This window comes from Cetorhinus maximus, chromosome 4 (genome assembly GCF_964194155.1).
Source record: "Cetorhinus maximus chromosome 4, sCetMax3.hap1.1, whole genome shotgun sequence".
Taxonomy (NCBI): domain Eukaryota; kingdom Metazoa; phylum Chordata; class Chondrichthyes; order Lamniformes; family Cetorhinidae; genus Cetorhinus; species Cetorhinus maximus.
In genome coordinates this window covers 50,760,516-50,779,779 of record NC_135882.1, presented here as the reverse complement: position 1 = coordinate 50,779,779, position 19,264 = coordinate 50,760,516, and the positions used below count along the sequence as shown (strand labels likewise).

The 19,264-nt window shown below is 44.5% G+C and overlaps 1 protein-coding gene across 3 annotated transcripts in view; it reads right to left on the bottom strand.

Annotated features, from left to right (window-relative positions):
* enpp2 (ectonucleotide pyrophosphatase/phosphodiesterase 2) overlaps positions 1-19,264 on the bottom strand; it is a 118,397-nt gene that overhangs the window by 33,979 nt on the left and 65,154 nt on the right. For all 3 annotated transcript variants that reach the window (XM_078540173.1, XM_078540174.1, XM_078540175.1), the window contains 3 exons: positions 9,743-9,774; positions 7,120-7,247; positions 599-686 (listed from right to left, as the gene is read on the bottom strand). In XM_078540173.1, the coding sequence (XP_078396299.1) occupies positions 599-686; positions 7,120-7,247; positions 9,743-9,774 (248 nt within the window). The remainder of the gene's footprint in view (positions 1-598; positions 687-7,119; positions 7,248-9,742; positions 9,775-19,264) is intronic.

The window sequence follows — 19,264 nt, the reverse complement described above, 5'->3', positions numbered from 1 at the left end:
TGAAATTTGACATCAGTCCTTCTATCCAGGCAAGGAAAAGTGGTGGGGCCAGCCCAATATACACAACTCCAGCACAATGGTCAATCACAACTACAGGCTATATTTCTACTAAGAACTATAGGTAACATTTCAGTTGTGGGTCCTGGGTTGCTCTAGATTCAATGCTCAGATTCCAGTGCCAGTTAGAATAGCTGGGCAGGTCAAGAACAGAGTCAGCGCAATGGATATAGAAGCAGGTCTGCTGTGGACCTTTGTGGAAATGCATCTATACCATAAAAAATTCAGAATAATGCATCCAGCATGGAAAACAAAATACAGAACAGTAATATCATCTGATATGACTTATTCTGAAGTTAGAGTTGAAGGAGTGGCTGAAGGATAGAACACTGCAAATGAAACTGGCATTTTTGGAAAGGGAGTGAAAGAGATCTGCTCAGGCAAAAATATCATTTTATTCCATTGATCTGAGGTTGAAAAAGTTAAGACCCCTTATACACCCTTCATGATTTTCCTCCCCCCACTGAAGTTGAAAGTTCTACCCAAAGTTTTTAGTAAAGAAGCACTTGTAATATAGTAATGATGACTGTACCATTCCTACCTGCATACTATTGATTTTATTGTCATAGCCATGGTCGCCTTGAAAACTACATTTTCCTGAGAGCTTTCTGGTAACATCCATTGGTTTTCTGAATATAGAAAGATCAATTAACATGTGAATTCTTAAAGCGTTAAGTATTATATACACACAATACATTCATAGGCTTATTTGCCACATTATAAAGCACACTGGGCTGAAATGGACTGTAGTAGTATTTTCTGGTACTGTACATTCCTATGAATGACCTATTGTATTATTTGGCATTATGAAAGTGTGAAAAGAGGTAAAACAGTTTTTATCTATAATTATTTCTTGATCACAAGCCATTTTTCAGAATGGGACTCTGCAGGGTTTCTTTGGTCAAGTTTTTCTCAATGTAAGTATCCACTCACTATCACTATCAGATTGTTTTATTCTTCTTCTACACTAATTTCAAAAGACAAGAGCCTGACGCCAGAGGCCCAAATCTAGAAGTCCTGCCCCCAAACCCAACTCTCACCATTTTTGCAAGAGGCGGGGAGCAGGGGTAGGTCACATTTTATACATCTACGGTTCACAGAGAGAACTGCAAAGGTTAAACTGCACCTGACTTAAGGCTGATCTGATTTTGGCTGGTGGGATGTCCAAAACACAACTTGTGCACTTTAGACCTGGTAGGATAAAGACCAAAGTTAGCAGAATTATTTGGAGAGGTAGAGTACCCTATTGGATATTGTCCTGGGACACCTCTTGGAGTAGTAAGGTGCCCTTTGGGAGAGGGAATGCACCCTTTGGGATTGTTAAAATTAGACAAGAATATGCATAAAAAGCGGATAAACACATTGGAACTGTTGAAAGGAACTGCCAAAAAATTTAAATCTCCTGCCCTTTAAATATTTGAAAAATCTCTCTGCAGTTTAAAAACAAAACAAAATCAGTGCTTGCTATTTCACTCTGAGTGTCAGAATTATAGGATTAGTGCTGCATGACTGATTTCTCAACCAATCATTATTACAGTGGGGTAACTGTCAGTCCATAGTTTGAATGGCAGCTCCAAGTTCTTGTAAAGTTTTTGAAGTAGGATCATGAATACAAATGCTTGTTGTTATAAGGGATTAAATATTTGATGGAAATTAAATTTACTGAATGAGTTTTTATCAATGAGGATTCATTAATAGACATTTAAGGACTTTACTTAATCGCAACCTGGGTCCTGAGGTCTGCCCATGATGGATACTGAGTGAGTTGGCATGGAGGCTGTAAGGGTGGTGGGTGGGGGCATGAGTTGACACTAAGTTGACATGGGGGCTATGAAGGGCCATGGGGGGAAATTGATAGGAGGTATGAGGTGGCATGGGTTAGCATGAATGGGGCATGGGAAGTATGTGGGGGAGTGGGGGGCTCTTTTTTCATTCATCCTTTCTTTCACATTTGCAACAAAGGACCAGAGCCAGTTCCATTCTGCCCCCTGCAGCCCTTGTGCTGCCTTCACACTGTTTCCGGGATTGCCCACCATGACTTCATTCCATATGATAAAGGCAAAATACTGCGGATGCTGGAAATCTGAAACAAAAGCAAAAAATGCTGGAAAAACTCAGCAGGTCTGACAGCATCTGTGGAGAGAAAGACAGAGTTAATGTTTCGGTCCATATGACTCTTCTTCTGCTCTGAAGAAGTCATATGGACTCGAAATGTTAACTCCGTCTTTCCCTCCACAGATGCTGTCAGACCTACTGAGTTTCTCCAGCGTTTTTTGATTTTGCTTCATGACTCTTTTCCAGCCTGACCCCGGACCGAATATCAGAAGTTCCAGGGCACCTTTTTCCCCGGGTCAGATTTGCAGAGCCGCGAATTGTCCTAACAGTGCACTCCCAACCCAGGAGTGAAAATTCAGGCCAAGATGTTACATTCAAATGTTGAATTCTGTCCAAAAAGGATACAGATGGAACTTCTGTTCGATGTCATCCAAAATGTTGCTGCCCATATGCTAAAACTTGCACCATTCAATCATCATCCAGGGCAGAATCGCCCCAGATTTGCATTAAGTGCAGCAGTGGGCAGGAAAGAGGACGTTTTACCCGCCAGCCACAACAGCGGCTTTTCACACCATATCGTCCCAATCCCGCCTTATTAATAATGCATTCCCAGGAAACACGCCATTCACCACACCAGCATCTCGACACTTCATCACACTGGAATCCATATTTAAAGTGCAGCCATATGAACCTCTCAGGGCTTTCAGACAAGGACTGCTGCAAAGAAGGTATGGTTCCAAAAGGCAACAAGACTGCAGCCCCCCAGTTTAATGATGCATCCCTTGAGCACCTTCTGGACACAATAGAGGCCCGCAACTCTTGCTCTAGCCGCAGGAGGGGCAGCAACATCACCAATCCAGCATGGGAGGCGGTGGCAGCGGTGGTCAACGCCATACACCCTACAAAGGAGGACAGCCACCCGGAGCTGAAAAAGGATGAATTATCTCCTCCGTTCTGCCAGGGTAAGTCACTCAACTCACACACTCGCAAATCCATCACACATTCACAGCGATCTCACTCACTGCCAGGAGACCTCCAGGTCCCGGCCCACCAGAGGGCGCCCACCAAGGTCATCACAGACAGGTCGTAGCAGTCAGTAGGCTGCCTCCACCTCCACTGTGGATGTCAGGAGAGCACCAAAACATAGCAGCAAGGTTAGGAAGGTTAAGAAGATGTAGTTGCACAGCCTGAGCACGGGTGTTAATCGCTTGTACATAATGTTCGCTATTGTAAACAAATTCCCAAGAATGTCTCCCTGCCTATGGTTCCTTGTTCTGATGAGCAGTGTTCATGTCATTCAGATGTGAAACCTTGGTTCCTGCACAAGAAAAAGGCAGGTGTCTCAGTCCAGGGCCGCTTCCCTGTGCTTTGCGCAACCTTCAGACCAAAATGATGGTCTGGCCTCACAATCACTGGACACATTAGTGGTGCCTGCACCTCGATGGTGCTGGTCATTGTTGCCAGAATGTCGTGGGCAGGCATCACAGGGTTCTGTCATTCTCTCTGTGTGCTCTCAGCACCTTTAAGATGGGGCTGGCTCCCATCTCTTCAACATCTGTGACCAGTGACGCTGTGGTCCTGAAGGGGTCAGGTGCTAAAGGCTCACAAGGGATCAGGTGCTTTTAAAGTTTCATGGCTGTGTCTCAATGATACGACCCTGATCACAGAGCACAACTGAGCTGCCCTTGGCCAGATAGGAGACAGACATTCTCAGAGGCTATGTGAAGATCTATGGAATGTCCTTACTGCATGCCATCATCAACCTCCTGGAATTGAGCAACTATTACAGATCCCGCTGTGTCTCCATGACAGGGGCCTTATCACAGAGGGTATGTGTGCTGTCACCAGCCAGACTGGAGTCAAACATTCACAGATGCAATGTGAGGATCTATGATGTCTCCTCACTGCATGTCGTCATCATCCACCACAAATATAGCTGCTATGAGGGCCTCCTAAGCGCACCTGCCTTGTTTGGCCAGTATGATGACCTCATTGCTGATATCGTCGCCTTGAAAGACCTCCTCACTCTCATCCCGGTCCTCCTCATCGGAGGAGAAGTCTAGCTCCTCCATCTCCTCCTCCCAGCCAATTCCTCTCCCCGTTGCAGTACCAGGTTGTAAAGGGTGAAGCAGACGACTATGTGTGACACCCTCTGCGGATTATATTGCAGGGCTCCACCCTGCAGGTACCACAGCCTCATTTTCAGCATCCTGATGGTTTGCTCCAGCAAATTGTGAGTTGCAGCATGAGCCTCACTATACCTTCACTCTGCTGCAGTCTGAGACCGCCATACAGGTGTCATCAGCCATGCCTTCTGCGGGTAGCTCTTGTCCCCGAGGAGCCATCCCTGCAGCCTCTGTGGACCCTGGAAGACGTCAGGGATCTGAGACCAACTGAGAATATAGCAGTCGCGGACACTCCCTGGGAGCCATGCGCAGAGCTGAACATTCAGCAAACGGAAACCCTTGCGGTTGACATAGTTGATCACTTGTTGCGATGGAGATCCGAGCGCTATGTGAGTGCAGTCGATGGCACCCTGCACCTGTGGGAAACCCGAGATCTGGGCCAATCCCAGTGCTCTTGCACCCAGGCTTTCCTGGTCCCAGGCAAAATGCACAGTGTTGTGTGCCTTCATGAAGATGGCATCCATGACCTCATGGATGCATTTGTGATATCCCACAGAGGTCACCTGTGGAGTCCTGAAAGGAGCCACTGGCGTAAAGATTGAGCGCCACAGTCACTTTCATGGCCACTGGCAGTGGATGCCCTCCATGTCCCTGTGGCACCAAATCCTGCAGCAGGTGGCAGATATGACTGACCAGTTCCCTAGACATGCGCAGTCTTCGGTGACGTTGGTTTTCAGTCATCTGCAGTATTGAAAGGCAGCGTCTATAGACCCTGGGTCCAGCTAGGCGCTGACCAGTGATGGCTCACTGTGGCTCTTCAGGGGCATGAGCGGGAGGCCCAGTCGCCCCTTCTTCCTGAGGGAGCTGCTCCTCCCTCTGCCCAGCCAGGCGCCTCCATCGCCCTCTTCTCCTTTGCGTCCGCTCTCTGTCAGCCATGAGGCATACAACTAGGTCACCAGGCTCCAAGTTCCTGATGTACTCCTCCCTGCAGAATGAAAGAGAGAGACGCGTGAGTTAGTTTGGGTGTTCTAAGAACCTCTCTTGGTTTAGTCCGAAAGCCTCTTAATGAATCCCAGAGAGTGTTGGCCACCACTTGGATGGCCAGAGTTTAGTGCACTGCATGGCTGCCCGAAACCCCACTCAGCTCCACCCCACTCCAACTGACCGATTGGCAGCAGCTTTGCCCATTGGACTGCATGCTGTGCTCTCAGCTCAGGCACAGGCATTCTCCTAACCCACACTGCAAGGCTGCACTGTTAGCCTGAACCATGGGGGTGGGTGACTGGTCCAAGCCTGAATGAAGGCATTACAAGGGGCTGTGAGCACCTCCACCAGTGACTGCTCCATGGCCAGCTTTAGCAAGGAGAATGTACCATGTGCCCAGTCGTCCAACTGTTCTGAAATCCACTAAAACGCTCATTAGTTTGCAGCCTGTGCCCAAGGGGTGAAAAATTCAGGAGTATTTGGTGGCATTTTGATGCCTCTGCGTTGCTTGAGTGGGCAGATAAGCTAGGACTCAACTCCAAGCATGTCCACGTGGCTCCATCTGAACTGTCTTAGCTGTGAAGGAATGGTCACTTTATACAAGGATTCCCTAATGTGTGGCCGCTTCCCTCCCCGCACGTGCTTATCTACTACCATTAACTGCAGGGCATCCTTGCCCACTCCCACAAGTTACCTCAACTGCAGGGCAGCCCTTGCCCCAACCCCCAAGTCGCCTCAACCGCAGTTCAGCCCACCCCCACAATTCACCCTTGCCCCGGCACTGCACTGTCAGCCAGCTGGGAAAAGGTGACTTGCCTGTGCCCTGGTCTGAATGCGCAGCGCCTCAACCTTGAAGTCCAACAGGCGACCTTGGCAAGCGCTGCGCAACGTTACTGTGCACTCACCTCTGAGTTCCCCTCATAGTGCAGCCCGCCAAGTATACACCTTACATATGCTGTTGTGAAACACGTCAGCATGAGTGCGTGTAAGTACTGACTGCACTCAGCACAAATTCATTTTACTTCAATTTTATACTTTAGAAAACAAACTACTTTTCTGTGTATGTCTGAATGAATATCAATGTAAAAATACATTTCAAAGTCGGAGGATACTGATAAACTAGCTTGTGATGGAATTTCAAGCCTCAAGGAACTTTCAGCTTGTAATGGTTTATAAGAAATGCAAGATATTTGTTAATAATATCTGTGGATGAATAACACTGCAAATAATAATTAGTGGTCCTACAGGCATGACATGGCTGTGATTAAGTGATATTGCAAAGTAGACTTAACATATTACCTGGGGCTATAAGTAGCACAGTACCATCATCTTCACATGGAAGCGTTAGAGATAACTATACCATAGCCAGTCATGGCATACATTGTATAATCACAACATGAGGCTGACCAGTAACCCATGAACACTCTTAGAGAAACCTATTGTATTACATGAGAGATCTGCCACCTAATTTAGTCTGAGAGAGCCAGGTCTTGACAAACCACATGTTTCACACGTTTTATCTGAACAGAGATTAATTTAAAATCTTCTACTCTTTATGAACTATATTGTAGTCCCTGCAAAGTGAAAATATTATTAGTAACAGTTGAGAGAAAAGCTGAAATTATCATGAAGCTTGAGGTTAGTATTCCTGATAAATAACACTGTCATAATGTCATAAGGGAATTAAAGAGACTGATAATATTATACTTCCAAATAAAGGGAAATAGTTATGCACTGTACACAATGTAGTATAAGAATTAGTCAGATTTTAATGGACAGTCCTTTACGGTAAAGAATTAAATTGTGCAAGAATAGAGTAATAATGCTACGGTGATCAAATCGTTATCTTAAAACAAAAATAAGCAGTCTATGATTTGTACACAATTTACTCAAGTACCTTGCTACCAGCCACTTCCTCTCAACCATTAAATGGACATCTTCAATTCTTCTGTTGTTGGCATAATGCAAACGCTTTGGAAGATTCATCTTCAAATAGGGCTTGAAATGCTGGTCAGGTTTTTTACACTAAAACAAATGAAGTTGAACAGATCATAGAGTACAAGAAGTTCTGATAATAAAAAGCAACTCTTACAAGGATTTATCAGCAAGTTACAGTTGCTTTGGTGTTTGAATGAGTGATCATTTGTGAGCAGTGGAAACTGCAAAAGCAAATTAGGTCACTCAACACAGCTCTTGCACTCAAGAGCAAACCAAAGGCAGGGAGAGTGTAAGTGACATAGGAACCTATTATTCCACATATGTTTCCACCCCTACATACAAGCAGCAGATCTCAAATTTTACAAGATGCATTGTCCAGCTAGATTTAATCTGAAGTAACAGGAGCAATTCAGGAAATTTATATTCCTGTTGTAACTTTGACTTGCACAATCAGTTTTTAAAATCTCACTGTATTGATGGTACAATGTGTTGAGAAGCTTCAACACACTATACCATAGAGTGTAGGATATGGCTTTCTACAAAATATTTCCTACATTACAGATTCCCTATTTCCATGATCTCACTGTGAAGAGGCTCTAAACAGGGAAGAGGATAAGAAGCAGGAAGAATTATCCCTATCCAATTTTGTGCAACTACCAGTGGCTCATTTCAGACCAGCTTTTATGGAAGTTTGTGATCTGGCCTTTTTAGATCCTCTTTGCCCTGGATAGCAGTGGTATAAGTAGGTTGACACGATAAGGAGAAAGATCTTGAAAAAAATAAATCACAATCTCATATAACACCCTCCTTGAAAGCTAACTTCACCTACCAAAAATGGGTTTTCCAGATGATGGTCCTAAACCATTTTCTGAATAATCATCACAATAGGAGTTGGGGAAAATGGCATATCTAGAATAGATTCGCATACCTTGGTATCATGCTACTGTGACATGCCATGTGTGGAATTTATAGCTTGGGTTCCTTTTACTCAAAGGCATATTTTGCTCCAAGTACTAAGCGTGAAATGGCTGGTCCTGTGGATGATAGGGCAGGGATTTATGCACATGGCTCACTACATGAGGAATTCCTAACTTGCCTAGACCATCAGGGATTGGGAAGTTGGGGGAGTGGACCCAAATGAAGCAGTGACCTAAGGAACCAATATAGTATGAACATGTATCAACATGAGTGGTTCTTTAATGTCACCTAGGAGTCTTACAACAACAGAAATTTCCACCAGGTCATCTGTCCTGTGCACATTCACAACACATCTGCCTGAGGTATAATCAGAGAGGAATAAAACAAATGCAAAAACAATTAAGAAGAAATATTGGGAAGTGGGGTGGGGTAACAGTATTTTTGTGATAAGTTCTAAAAATCACTGGGACAATTGGGGTAAGCTGTTGCAATGAGGAATGAAAGATGGGGTTTCCTGTGACTTCAGTGTCTCAGGGCACGAAATTGGACTCAGTAGTACCAGCTCTTTGGTTGCTAAGGGTGTCATTTACAAACTAAAATGACGTCCACTCAGCACACACACAGACTTTACCCATGAATCGTGCTGGATACCTGTGTGCGGTCAACATCTGCCAAAAGTATGCAGAGCGGGCAGGTCATGACATCACACACTGATTTGACACCAGTGCTGCCATTCTGGAGCTCAATGGTCCAGCCGACACTGTCTCTTAACTTTGCACAGCTGAACGCACATTCAGCCAAATAGTTCCATCTCTTTCTCTAGTCCAACTCAAATCATCAGGGAAAGCATATGTTTACCTTGTTCTTCATCATCTCATAATTTCTAACCTTAATTATGCCATTAAGTATCAGAAGTTTCCCTTTGCCATTTTGCTGCCTAAGTTTACTTTCAACATTTTTTTAAAATTCTAAAAATCCTGCCCTCCCCTTGTTCCTATGAATTCAAGTAAACAGATAGCAGCTGATCAGTTATTGACACTGATAATAGAATTTGCAAAATGATTGAGCATCTCCATTCCAGAATGGTAGCCACATGTTATAATGACACAAACTTCCATCACTATATGCGCATGTACAATTCTTTTGCATCTAAAGCAAATTGGACAATTGGGTGAATTTTTGGTCCTTTTGAATTAATCCAGTTCAGTTACTTCAGGTTCTAGGCAATGCCATCATAAAATGGCTGCCTGTCTATTTAAACCATAAAAACATTTGAGACCAAATCTATTGAGGATTTCATCTGAATGTGGACAATGGAGCTGTGTTACTAGATCATAACCTAATGCAGATGGTTGACTATCAAATCGTGACAGAAAAAAAAGTGGTTGATAAAAGGTGATTCAAATCCAAGAACTTAGGGCTAAATTTTACATGGGATGGGGAGGGGTGCTTGGGGGTGGAACAGTTGCATCCCCTCGCCCCCACCCAAAAGAAATGTCGGACACCAGTCGACCCACATAAAACAAGGCTGCCCCGCAGTAATACAAAAAATTCTGACCAGAAGCTATATCTGCACCAGATTGCATTATTCAAAATACAGTATCTTCTAATTTATGCCCTTGCTTTAAATACTGACTTTCAACAACGCATTGTTACATACTCACAGTAAGGTTGGCAACCAGTGCTTTGGGATCATCTGTAAAGAAAGGTAATTGCATTTTTCAAAGAAGGGCAGTAAAATGAAGGGGTGCTAATGGGTTACTGAAAAAACAAGCTTTACCCAACCTTAATTATACTCATCTGATCACAAACCAAGAGATGGGCGTAACAAATATATCATACTCCAATTAGACTACATCAAGCAGCACAATATTTAAACAATGGTTTAAGCAAGTCACAAGAGTATATCTTACAAATTCTAATGCAAGGAGTGCTTGCAGGAATTCAGGCATAGAGATCAGCACGTTTTAGAGGAACTCGAGCACCAAATCAGTACATTTTACAAGATTCAGGTGCCAAGATCAGCACGTTTTACAGGGATTCGAGCACCGAATCAGTACATTTTACAGGAATTCGAGCGCAGGGATCAGCACGTTTTACAGGAATTTGAGCAGAGATCAGCACGTTTTACAGGAATTCGGGTGCCAAGATCAGCACGTTTTACAGGGATTCGAGCAGGGATCAGCACATTTTACAGGGATTCGAGCGCAGAGATCAGCACATTTTACAATGATTCGAGCGCAGAGATCAGCACATTTTACAGGGATTCGAGCGCAGAGATCAGCACAATTTACAGGGATTCGAGCGCAGAGATCAGCACATTTTACAGGGATTCGAGCGCAGAGATCAGCACATTTTACAGGGATTCGAGCGCAGAGATCAGCACATTTTACAGGAATTCGAGCGCAGTGATCAGCACGTTTTACAGGGATTCGAGCGCAGAGATCAGCACATTTTACAGGAATTCGGGTGCCAAGATCAGCACGTTTTAAAGGGATTCGAGCAAAGAGATCAGCACGTTTTACAGGAATTCAAGCAAAGAGATCAGCACATTTTACAGGGATTTGAGCGCAGAGATCAGCGCGTTTTACAGGAATTCAAGCAAAGAGATCAGCACATTTTACAGGGATTTGAGCGTAGAGATCAGCGCGTTTTACAGGAATTCGAGCGCAGAGATCAGCACATTTTACAGGAATTCAAGCAGAGATCAGCACATTTTACAGGGATTTGAGCGCAGAGATCAGCACGTTTTACAGGAATTCAAGCACAGAGATCAGCACATTTTACAGGGATTCGAGCAGAAATCAGCACATTTTACAGGAATTCTAGCAGAGATCAGCACACTTTACAGGAATTCAAGCAAAGAGATCAGCACGTTTTACAGGAATTCGAGCGCAGACATCAGCACAATTAACAGGAATTCAAGCAAAGAGATCAGCATGTTTTAAAGGAATTTGAGCGCAGAGATCAGCATGTTTTACAAGGATTCAAGTGCAGAGATCAGCGCATTTTACAGGAATTCAAGAAGAGAGCAGCACATTTTACAGGGATTCGAGCGCAGAGATCAGCACGTTTTACAGGGATTCGAGCGCAGAGATCAGCACATTTTACAGGAATTCAAACAGAGATCAGCACATTTTACAGGAATTCAAGCAAAGAGATCAGCACATTTTACAGGAATTCGAACGCAGAGATCATCACGTTTTACAGGAATTCGGGTGTCAAGATCAGCACGTTTTACAGGGATTCAATCAGGGATCAGCACATTTTACAGGAATTTGAGCGCAGAGATCAGCACATTTTATAGGGATTGGAGCGCAGGGATCAGCACATTTTACAGGGATTCGAGCGCAGAGATCAGCACATTTTATAGGGATTGGAGCGCAGAGATCAGCACATTTTACAGGGATTCGAGCGCAGAGATCAGCACATTTTACAGGAATTCAAGCGCAGAGATCAGCACATTTTACAGGGATTCGAGCGCAGAGATCAGCACATTTTACAGGGATTCGAGCGCAGAGATCAGCACATTTTACAGGAATTCGAGTGCAGAGATCAGCACATTTTACAGGAATTCGAGCGCAGAGATCAGCATGTTTTACAGGGATTCCAGCGCAGAGATCAGCACATTTTACAGGAATTCAAGAAGAAAGCAGCACATTTTACAGGGATTCGAGCGCAGAGATCAGCACATTTTACAGGGATTCGAGCGCAGAGATCAGCACATTTTACAGGAATTCGAGTGCAGAGATCAGCACATTTTACAGGAATTCGAGCGCAGAGATCAGCATGTTTTACAGGGATTCCAGCGCAGAGATCAGCACATTTTACAGGAATTCAAGAAGAGAGCAGCACATTTTACAGGCATTCGAGCGCAGAGATCAGCACGTTTTACAGGAATTCATGCGCAGAGATCAGCACATTTTACAGGGATTCGTGCAGAGATCAGCACACTTTACAGGAATTCAAGCAAAGAGATCAGCATGTTTTACAGGGATTCGAGCAGGGATCAGCACATTTTACAGGGATTCGAGCGCAGAGATCAGCACATTTTACAGGGATTCGAGCGCAGAGATCAGCACATTTTACAGGGATTCGAACGCAGAGATCAGCACAATTTACAGGGATTCGAGCGCAGAGATCAGCACATTTTACAGGGATTCGAGCGCAGAGATCAGCACATTTTACAGGGATTCGAGCGCAGAGATCAGCACATTTTACAGGAATTCGAGCGCAGAGATCAGCACGTTTTACAGGGATTCGAGCGCAGAGATCAGCACATTTTACAGGAATTCGGGTGCCAAGATCAGCACGTTTTAAAGGGATTCGAGCAAAGAGATCAGCACGTTTTACAGGAATTCAAGCAAAGAGATCAGCACATTTTACAGGGATTTGAGCGTAGAGATCAGCGCGTTTTACAGGAATTCGAGCGCAGAGATCAGCACATTTTACAGGAATTCAAGCAGAGATCAGCACGTTTTACAGGAATTCGAGCGCAGAGATCAGCACGTTTTACAGGAATTCGAGCGCATAGATCAGCACATTTTACAGGGATTTGAGCGCAGAGATCAGCACGTTTTACAGGAATTCAAGTGCAGAGATCAGCACATTTTACAGGGATTCGAGCAGAAATCAGCACATTTTACAGGAATTCTAGCAGAGATCAGCACACTTTACAGGAATTCAAGCAAAGAGATCAGCACGTTTTACAGGAATTCGAGCGCAGACATCAGCACAATTAACAGGAATTCAAACAAAGAGATCAGCATGTTTTAAAGGAATTTGAGCGCAGATATCAGCATGTTTTACAAGGATTCAAGTGCAGAGATCAGCGCATTTTACAGGAATTCAAGAAGAGAGCAGCACATTTTACAGGGATTCGAGCGCAGAGATCAGCACGTTTTACAGGGATTCGAGCGCAGAGATCAGCACATTTTACAGGAATTCAAACAGAGATCAGCACATTTTACAGGAATTCAAGCAAAGAGATCAGCACATTTTACAGGAATTCGAGCGCAGAGATCATCACGTTTTACAGGAATTCGGGTGACAAGATCAGCACGTTTTACAGGGATTCAATCAGGGATCAGCACATTTTACAGGAATTCGAGCGCAGAGATCAGCACATTTTATAGGGATTGGAGCGCAGGGATCAGCACATTTTACAGGGATTCGAGTGCAGAGATCAGCACATTTTATAGGGATTGGAGCGCAGAGATCAGCACATTTTACAGGAATTCAAGCGCAGAGATCAGCACATTTTACAGGGATTCGAGCGCAGAGATCAGCACATTTTACAGGGATTCGAGCGCAGAGATCAGCACATTTTACAGGAATTCGAGTGCAGAGATCAGCACATTTTACAGGAATTCGAGCGCAGAGATCAGCATGTTTTACAGGGATTCCAGCGCAGAGATCAGCACATTTTACAGGAATTCAAGAAGAGAGCAGCACATTTTACAGGGATTCGAGCGCAGAGATCAGCACATTTTACAGGGATTCGAGCGCAGAGATCAGCACGTTTTACAGGAATTCGAGTGCAGAGATCAGCACATTTTACAGGAATTCGAGCGCAGAGATCAGCATGTTTTACAGGGATTCCAGCGCAGAGATCAGCACATTTTACAGGAATTCAAGAAGAGAGCAGCACATTTTACAGGGATTCGAGCGCAGAGATCAGCACGTTTTACAGGAATTCATGCGCAGAGATCAGCACATTTTACAGGGATTCGTGCAGAGATCAGCACACTTTACAGGAATTCAAGCAAAGAGATCAGCATGTTTTACAGCAATTCGAGCGCAGAGATCAGCACATTTTACAGGGATTCAAGCGCAGAGATCAGCACATTTTACAGGAATTCAAGCGCAGGGATCAGCACGTTTTACAGGAATTCGGGTGCCAAGATCAGCACCTTTTACAGGAATTTGAGCACAGAGACCAGCACATTTTACAGGAATTCAAGCAGAGATCAGCACATTTTACAGGGATTCGAGCGCAGTGATCAGCACATTTTACAGGGATTCGAGCGCAGAGATCAGCACGTTTTACAGGGATTCAAGCGCAGAGATTAGCACGTTTTACAGGGATTTAAGCAGAGATCAGCACGTTTTACAGGGATTCGAGCGCAGAGATCAGCACGTTTTACAGGGATTCAAGCAGGGATCAGCACGTTTTACAGGGATTCAAGCGCAGAGATTAGCACGTTTTACAGGGATTTAAGCAGAGATCAGCACGTTTTACAGGGATTCGAGCGCAGAGATCAGCACGTTTTACAGGGATTCAAGCAGGGATCAGCACGTTTTACAGGGATTTGAGCACAGAGATCAGCACGTTTTACAGGGATTCGAGCGCAGAGATCAGCACGTTTTACAGGGATTCAAGCAGAGATCAGCATGTTTTACAGGGATTCGAACGCAGAGATCAGCACATTTTACAGGGATTCGAATGCAGAGATCAGCAAAGTGTACAGGAATTCAAGCAGAGATCAGCACAGATTACAGGGATTCGAGCGCAGAGATCAGCACGTTTTACAGGAATTCGAGCAGAGATCAGCACATTTCACAGGGATTCGAGCGCAGAGATCAGCGCGTTTTACAGAATTCAAGCAGACATCAGCACATTTTACAGGGATTCGAGCACAGAGATCAGCACATTTTACAGGAATTCAAGCAGAAATCAGCACATTTTACAGGGATTTGAACGCAGAGATCAGCACGTTTTACAGGGATTCGAGCAGAGATCAGCACGTTTTACAGGAATTCGAGCAGAGATCAGCGTGTTTTACAGGAATTCAAGCAGAGAACAGAACGTTTTACAGGAATTCAAGCAGAGATCAGCACATTTTACAGGGATTTGAGCGCAGAGATCAGCACGTTTTACAGGGATTCGAGCGCAGAGATCAGCACGTTTTACAGGGATTCAAGCAGGGATCAGCACGTTTTACAGGGATTCGAGCGCAGAGATCAGCACGTTTTACAGGGATTCAAGCAGAGATCAGCATGTTTTACAGGGATTCGAACGCAGAGATCAGCACATTGTACAGGGATTCGAATGCAGAGATCAGCACAGTGTACAGGAATTCAAGCAGAGATCAGCACATATTACAGGGATTCGAGCGCAGAGATCAGCACGTTTTACAGGAATTCGAGCAGAGATCAGCACATTTCACAGGGATTCGAGCGCAGAGATCAGCGCGTTTTACAGGAATTCAAGCAGACATCAGCACATTTTACAGGGATTCGAGCACAGAGATCAGCACATTTTACAGGAATTCAAGCAGAAATCAGCACATTATACAGGGATTTGAGCGCAGAGATCAGCACGTTTTACAGGGATTCGAGCAGAGATCAGCACGTTTTACAGGAATTCGAGCAGAGATCAGCGTGTTTTACAGGAATTCAAGCAGAGAACAGCACGTTTTACAGGAATTCAAGCAGAGGTCAGCACATTTTACAGGGATTTGAGCGCAGAGATCAGCACGTTTTACAGGGATTCGAGCAGAGATCAGCACGTTTTACAGGAATTCGAGCGCATAGATCAGCGCGATATACAGGAATTCGAGCGCAGGGATTAGCACGATTTACAGGAATTCGGGTGCCAAGATCAGCACCTTTTACAGGAATTTGAGCACAGAGACCAGCACATTTTACAGGAATTCAAGAAGAGAGCAGCACATTTTACAGGCATTCGAGCGCAGAGATCAGCACGTTTTACAGGAATTCATGCGCAGAGATCAGCACATTTTACAGGGATTCGTGCAGAGATCAGCACACTTTACAGGAATTCAAGCAAAGAGATCAGCATGTTTTACAGGGATTCGAGCAGGGATCAGCACATTTTACAGGGATTCGAGCGCAGAGATCAGCACATTTTACAGGGATTCGAGCGCAGAGATCAGCACATTTTACAGGGATTCGAGCGCAGAGATCAGCACAATTTACAGGGATTCGAGCGCAGAGATCAGCACATTTTACAGGGATTCGAGCGCAGAGATCAGCACATTTTACAGGGATTCGAGCGCAGAGATCAGCACATTTTACAGGAATTCGGGTGCCAAGATCAGCACGTTTTAAAGGGATTCGAGCAAAGAGATCAGCACGTTTTACAGGAATTCAAGCAAAGAGATCAGCACATTTTACAGGGATTTGAGCGCAGAGATCAGCGCATTTTACAGGAATTCAAGCAAAGAGATCAGCACATTTTACACGGATTTGAGCGTAGAGATCAGCGCGTTTTACAGGAATTCGAGCGCAGAGATCAGCACATTTTACAGGAATTCAAGCAGAGATCAGCAAGTTTTACAGGAATTCGAGCGCAGAGATCAGCACGTTTTACAGGAATTCGAGCGCATAGATCAGCACATTTTACAGGGATTTGAGCGCAGAGATCAGCACGTTTTACAGGAATTCAAGCGCAGAGATCAGCACATTTTACAGGGATTCGAGCAGAAATCAGCACATTTTACAGGAATTCTAGCAGAGATCAGCACACTTTACAGGAATTCAAGCAAAAAGATCAGCACGTTTTACAGGAATTCGAGCGCAGACATCAGCACAATTAACAGGAATTCAAGCAAAGAGATCAGCATGTTTTAAAGGAATTTGAGCGCAGAGATCAGCATGTTTTACAAGGATTCAAGTGCAGAGATCAGCGCATTTTACAGGAATTCAAGAAGAGAGCAGCACATTTTACAGGGATTCGAGCGCAGAGATCAGCACGTTTTACAGGGATTCGAGCGCAGAGATCAGCACATTTTACAGGAATTCAAACAGAGATCAGCACATTTTACAGGAATTCAAGCAAAGAGATCAGCACATTTTACAGGAATTCGAGCGCAGAGATCATCACGTTTTACAGGAATTCGGGTGTCAAGATCAGCACGTTTTACAGGGATTCAATCAGGGATCAGCACATTTTACAGGAATTCGAGCGCAGAGATCAGCACATTTTATAGGGATTGGAGCGCAGGGATCAGCACATTTTACAGGGATTCGAGCGCAGAGATCAGCACATTTTATAGGGATTGGAGCGCAGAGATCAGCACATTTTACAGGGATTCGAGCGCAGAGATCAGCACATTTTACAAGAATTCAAGCGCAGAGATCAGCACATTTTACAGGGATTCGAGCGCAGAGATCAGCACATTTTACAGGGATTCGAGCGCAGAGATCAGCACATTTTACAGGAATTCGAGTACAGAGATCAGCACATTTTACAGGGATTCGAGCGCAGAGATCAGCATGTTTTACAGGGATTCCAGCGCAGAGATCAGCACATTTTACAGGAATTCAAGAAGAGAGCAGCACATTTTACAGGAATTCTAGCAGAGATCAGCACACTTTACAGGAATTCAAGCAAAAAGATCAGCACGTTTTACAGGAATTCGAGCGCAGACATCAGCACAATTAACAGGAATTCAAGCAAAGAGATCAGCATGTTTTAAAGGAATTTGAGCGCAGAGATCAGCATGTTTTACAAGGATTCAAGTGCAGAGATCAGCGCATTTTACAGGAACTCAAGAAGAGAGCAGCACATTTTACAGGGATTCGAGCGCAGAGATCAGCACGTTTTACAGGGATTCGAGCGCAGAGATCAGCACATTTTACAGGAATTCAAACAGAGATCAGCACATTTTACAGGAATTCAAGCAAAGAGATCAGCACATTTTACAGGAATTCGAGCGCAGAGATCATCACGTTTTACAGGAATTCGGGTGTCAAGATCAGCACGTTTTACAGTGATTCAATCAGGGATCAGCACATTTTACAGGAATTCGAGCGCAGAGATCAGCACATTTTATAGGGATTGGAGCGCAGGGATCAGCACATTTTACAGGGATTCGAGCGCAGAGATCAGCACATTTTATAGGGATTGGAGCGCAGAGATCAGCACATTTTACAGGGATTCGAGCGCAGAGATCAGCACATTTTACAAGAATTCAAGCGCAGAGATCAGCACATTTTACAGGGATTCGAGCGCAGAGATCAGCACATTTTACAGGGATTCGAGCGCAGAGATCAGCACATTTTACAGGAATTCGAGTACAGAGATCAGCACATTTTACAGGGATTCGAGCGCAGAGATCAGCATGTTTTACAGGGATTCCAGCGCAGAGATCAGCACATTTTACAGGAATTCAAGAAGAGAGCAGCACATTTTACAGGGATTCGAGCGCAGAGATCAGCACGTTTTACAGGGATTCGAGCGCAGAGATCAGCACATTTTACAGGAATTCGAGTGCAGAGATCAGCACATTTTACAGGAATTCGAGCGCAGAGATCAGCATGTTTTACAGGGATTCCAGCGCAGAGATCAGCACATTTTACAGGAATTCAAGAAGAGAGCAGCACATTTTACAGGGATTCGAGCGCAGAGATCAGCACGTTTTACAGGAATTCATGCGCAGAGATCAGCACATATTACAGGGATTCGTGCAGAGATCAGCATACTTTACAGGAATTCAAGCAAAGAGATCAGCATGTTTTACAGGGATTCGAGCAGGGATCAGCACATTTTACAGGGATTCGAGCGCAGAGATCAGCACATTTTACAGGGATTCGAGCGCAGAGATCAGCACATTTTACAGGGATTCGAGCGCAGAGATCATCACAATTTACAGGGATTCGAGCGCAGAGATCAGCACATTTTACAGGGATTCGAGCGCAGAGATCAGCACATTTTACAGGGATTCGAGCGCAGAGATCAGCACATTTTACAGGAATTCGAGCGCAGAGATCAGCACGTTTTACAGGGATTCGAGCGCAGAGATCAGCACATTTTACAGGAATTCGGGTGCCAAGATCAGCACGTTTTAAAGGGATTCGAGCAAAGAGATCAGCACGTTTTACAGGAATTCAAGCAAAGAGATCAGCACATTTTACAGGAATTCAAGCAAAGAGATCAGCACATTTTACAGGGATTTGAGCGTAGAGATCAGCGCGTTTTACAGGAATTCGAGCGCAGAGATCAGCACATTTTACAGGAATTCAAGCAGAGATCAGCACGTTTTACAGGAATTCGAGCGCAGAGATCAGCACGTTTTACAGGAATTCGAGCGCATAGATCAGCACATTTTACAGGGATTTGAGCGCAGAGATCAGCACGTTTTACAGGAATTCAAAGGCAGAGATCAGCACATTTTACAGGGATTCGAGCAGAAATCAGCACATTTTACAGGAATTCTAGC